Here is a 4,697-nt window from a genome sequence, read left to right as displayed (position 1 = left end):
ACTACGTACAATGAAAAAATGGCGTTGCGAAAACCTTTATAACATTTTGTAGTCTTGGGACATCTCTCAACAGCAGCCTCAAAATGATTGATTCCTTGCTATAATTAGAAGAGAGGCGATCTTCTTGTTTTTTTATCTTCACAGAATTATTAAACTCATTATTTCGTTCTTCCAGTCAGCTTTGAACGTAATATTAGATTGATTAAGGGCATTAAGGCGAGATATAGGTACCTAGGTACCTAACTTGCCGACAACACCGAGTTGAGTCTTTATTTTAATTGAGGCTTTTCAGCGATTAGGAATGCAGTATATGTATGAATAGAATAGTTACCTAAATTATAATAATACTTATATTATAAGTACCCACATATAATTTGTTTTTTTACGGCGTATTGAAAACCTGTGTTATTAAAAATCTATAAACCTTATAGAGATAGGTACCTATCTTCTTCTTATTGTGCCATCCCCTAGCGGAGGTCGGCCACCATCAAGGCGATCTTATCTTTGTCGTCTGCTACCCGGAACAGTTCGGTGGAGCTGCACTCGTACCAATCACGAATCTTAAGCCCCGAAATGCGGCGCCGTCCTCTGCTACGCTTCCCATTGATCTTTCCTTGACTGACAAGTTGGGGAATGCTGTATTTGTGTACTCTCATAATGTGGTCGAGGTATTGTAGTTTCCTGGTTTTGATACTACGTAGAATTTCTCGGTCCTTCCCCATTCGATTGAGAACTTCAACATTTGTCACCCGGTCAGTCCAAGGAATTTTGAGGATGCGTCTATACAGCCACATCTCGAAAGCTTTAAGTCTCCGTGACATCTCTTAGTTTAGCGTCCATACTTCCATGCCATAGAAAAGAATTGAGAGCACATAACAACGTACCATACGCAGTCTCAGACCTAGGTTAAGATCTCGATTGCTAAGGAGGCGTCTCATTTTGAGAAAGGCGCTCCTTGCGATCTCAATTGTAGTTTTTATTTCCTGAGACTGGTCCCATTTCTCATTGACCCATAATATCGTTGTTAGGCAAAAAATACAGCAAATCATTAATAATTAATAATTATTATGCTGTGTTATAATATGAATCATTATTTTTTACTGTTTATGTGTTAGCAGATCTAAAAAACTATAACGAAGTGATCGTATACTATTTTAAGCCTTTAACTTCCAAGTCGTATTTTTGATATAAATTTTATAAGCCCCACATGCCTATACGCTGAAATGATTCATTATTTTTCTATGTTACTTAGAGAAGCTTCATACATCGATTGGCGTAGGCCGTAGCGTATCGTTATACCGTACAATAGACAAAGGGTTAAGTTGACGATTATTCGTTATAAGAAAATATAATATATTATGAATTTTGCAGCAATGTGAAAATAGATTACGGCAAAGCAATAATTCCTTACGGGGCATCCCAAGTTTTCTAATGCAGCTCGAAGACGGTGAATTACCATAACACGGGTAAGTACAGCGTAATTATTTTTTACTCTAGTATACTTAAAATGTAATGACGTCATTCTTTAGTTCCTCGTACCTACTGCAGGTGCCTGGTCATGCGACTTCGAAACATTTTTATTTTTGATAATAGTGTAAAGATAAACTTTTAACATCACTTATTTTATAATAATGTAGTGTTTTGAATGTTTAGTTTCGTTATAATTATTACATTGAACTAGCTAAAGTTTTGTGATGTGATTTTACTTCATTTTATGACATGTGATTAACGTAACCAATGTCGTTTGCCTAATCTAAATTGTTTTTAGGTGATCGAAGTTGGATCCTGAACAATTATTACCTACAGCATGAGATGAAAAAAAATACTCTATAAGATTTTACGCATGGAATGTAATGAAGTTAGAATGTCACCATCAATTTCCTAGGGTAAACAGTCTATTGTAGAAAAAAAAAATATCAATTATAATCTGGATGGCGAACCCTTTTGAGTAGGTATATTAATATTTTACTAAATAACTAAATGAATACTTTTTTAATCAATTTTTATGGGTAATGATTACTCTCTGGTGTTTGCTTTTCTCCATCGCCAACCACCACGTCTCGATACACATAGTCGAGCGTATACCATGGTGTACCAAACATTGGGCGTTTTTCATAGCTGTGCTAAGAGTGACACCTGTAGAATCTTCCCGATATCTCGATTGGCGTGCAAGAATGCATGATTTCTAGTCCAATTTAATCTATTATGGTCATGCCTCAATGAAAAAAGACCTTGCTCATCATATGACGTTTCAAACTTTTTGAAAGAAATAGTGCCCCATAGAAACCAAGTTACAATAACCGAGCGGGTATTAAAACTTACTCGTTTGTATACATTGATATAAGTACCATGATAATACACCGTTTCATACAAAATCATACAAAATCACAATATTAAAGTGGGCAAGTTTTGCAGAATAGGTCAAAGACATCTTTCAAAAATCTCGAATAATCCTTTTTTTGCAATGTGGGTAAAGTTAATATTTAACTACTTGCTACAATATAATATAATATATATATTAGCGTTTTGGAAAGAAATGTTGTACAACAATAACCCTTATTGCGATGTAGGCAGGGTTAATTTTTCAACCACATTTATCCACATTTTTATGTCCAGAGAGAATGATATTTGAATGAATGGATGGGACCTGTCAGATCTTGATTTCTATTAGCATCGTTTGCGAGGGTCCTTTCAATTTTTCAAATTGCGTATTCTCATATAAATGTTTGTATTCTATACAGGTGCCGTACGTAAACAAAAAGAACTGATGACTTCATTAAAATCTTGGATGCGGGCCGCACCGCGGCCAACATCGATTATTCTAACTCGGAGAAAGATCAGATGCGGTGCCTGGACATGCTCGCCACATACTGCGTGCAGGAAGCTAACCATGAAAAGAATATAAACATGAAACGGGATCTGTTCACCAAAGCCACACACCTATACACCACTGCCGACAAAATCATCATGTATGATCATGTAAGACAATACCTATTTTATTCAACCTAGTCAAATTTTGTTCAAATTTCTTTATATATAATAATATGAAGTGAACTTTACAATTTACAAGTTCAATCCATTCACAACATGACTTGGAAAAACAAAATGAAAACCACTGATTTTTCATTATACAACAGCCGAATTTACTTTACCGGCGAAAATGCTGTACATCTGTATTTTTTTTTTTTGCAGAATCATCCTTTGGGCCGAGCATACTTGTGCTTGTTGGAGGGTGATAAAGTGGTGGACGGTGGATGCGCAATTCAATTTTGTGGTGAATCAATCTTCCAACAACATCCCCTCGCTGTTCTGGAAAGTGTGCATCGCTTTCAATAAAAAAGGACTACCGCAGCGCTCTCGGCTTCTACAGGGAAACTCTGAGAACCAACCCCAACCGCCTGGCTGTTCTCCGTCTCCGTTTAGGCATGGGCCATTGCTTTATGAAGCTAAATAATCAGGATAAAGCAAGATTTGGGATACTTACATTGTTTTAAATATTTTTCACAGCAAACGTCAATCTGTGAAATGAGAATATACTCATCTCTCATTTAAAATAGTTCAATATAATAGTTTAAATATTCAGTTAAAATGAATATCTAGAATTTTTCAAAATTGAGTTTGCATATTTCATCAAAGATCCATTAATTCTCATGTTTTTTTAATTTTTATTGATTTACGGATGAATGCCATGTGCCAAGTGCAATTTTGCATTATCTATCTTATATTCAATTTCTAAATAGTCATGACTCATGACTCTGGATCCAATTGGTAATGCAAGTGGCTAAACATCCATTTCTCATAAAAAAAATATTTTATATTTAAAATATTTTTTCCAATGAAAAACCATTATAGTGTAACAATAATTTAACCCTGATCATCCACAGATACGATTTCTAGTGCGCATGAATTACACAACTGATAAACATTCTACGAATAACGTTTGCTTTATAATAATTATTGACCTAAGAATAAGGTAGTATTATTTTGAAATACGCCATTTCTATTGGCATTTCCCAGTGGCTAAGCCACAACATACGACCGTAGCCATAACCATAATCTAACCTAACCGAAAAAAAATATTTTTTTAAATCGGTACATGTTCAAACACGGGCATTACCATGATCTTACTCCCTACTTCATTTATCATTTGTCAATTTATGGCTACGGCCGTATGTTGTAGCTTAACCACTGGGAAATGCCAATAAATATGGCGTATTTCAAAAAATAGTACCTTATTCTTAGGTCAATAATTATTATAAAGCAAACATTATTCGTAGAATGTTTATCACAATTGAATGGTCAAAGACATAGCTTATAATTAGTGTCTTTAGAATTATCTTCAAATGTGTTAATCGTGCCAATTTTTTAATAATAAAATGCCTAATTTTTGTTAAATTTGGGATCACAAAGATTATTAAATATAATTTTTTATCGTAAATATGTCACTATATAATGTTAACATTAATTTTACTAATGGTTTTGTAAATGCGTTTAAAAATTAATGAATCTAAAAAATATTAATACCACTGCACATGGATGTACCGAAATATGACTATATTCTAAAACATTAGAGCGAAAAGTTAAAAAAAAACTATTTTATGTAATAAAAATACTTTATGCAGTCATCAAATGTTTAAAATAAATATAAAGGATAATAAGGCTTCAAAACTATATAAATAGATTATCTAAAACGTTTA

The 4,697-nt window shown here is 33.8% G+C and overlaps 1 protein-coding gene across 2 annotated transcripts; it reads left to right on the top strand.

Moving 5' to 3' along the window:
- The first annotated feature begins 1,580 nt into the window (after positions 1–1,580).
- On the top strand, positions 1,581–3,410 carry LOC147066259 (RNA polymerase-associated protein CTR9 homolog). 2 transcript variants are annotated; one of them, XM_085956127.1, is made up of 3 exons: positions 1,581–1,948; positions 2,742–2,979; positions 3,193–3,410. In XM_085956127.1, exons 2-3 carry the CDS (start codon positions 2,842–2,844, stop codon positions 3,334–3,336), a joined length of 282 nt encoding a protein of 93 aa, XP_085812253.1. In that variant the 5' UTR covers positions 1,581–1,948; positions 2,742–2,841; the 3' UTR covers positions 3,337–3,410. The 2 variants fall into 2 exon arrangements, with proteins under 2 accessions (XP_085812253.1, XP_085812252.1); XM_085956126.1 differs by having other exon boundaries at positions 1,581–1,952.
- The last annotated feature ends 1,287 nt before the right edge of the window (positions 3,411–4,697 follow it).

This window comes from Rhyacophila brunnea, unplaced genomic scaffold (assembly GCF_057557595.1).
Source record: "Rhyacophila brunnea isolate RB1 unplaced genomic scaffold, BYU_Rbru_1.0 scaffold_5, whole genome shotgun sequence".
NCBI classification, from domain to species: Eukaryota; Metazoa; Arthropoda; class Insecta; order Trichoptera; family Rhyacophilidae; genus Rhyacophila; species Rhyacophila brunnea.
Note: the sequence above shows the minus strand (reverse complement) of the source record. Positions and strands in the feature narration are given on the sequence as shown.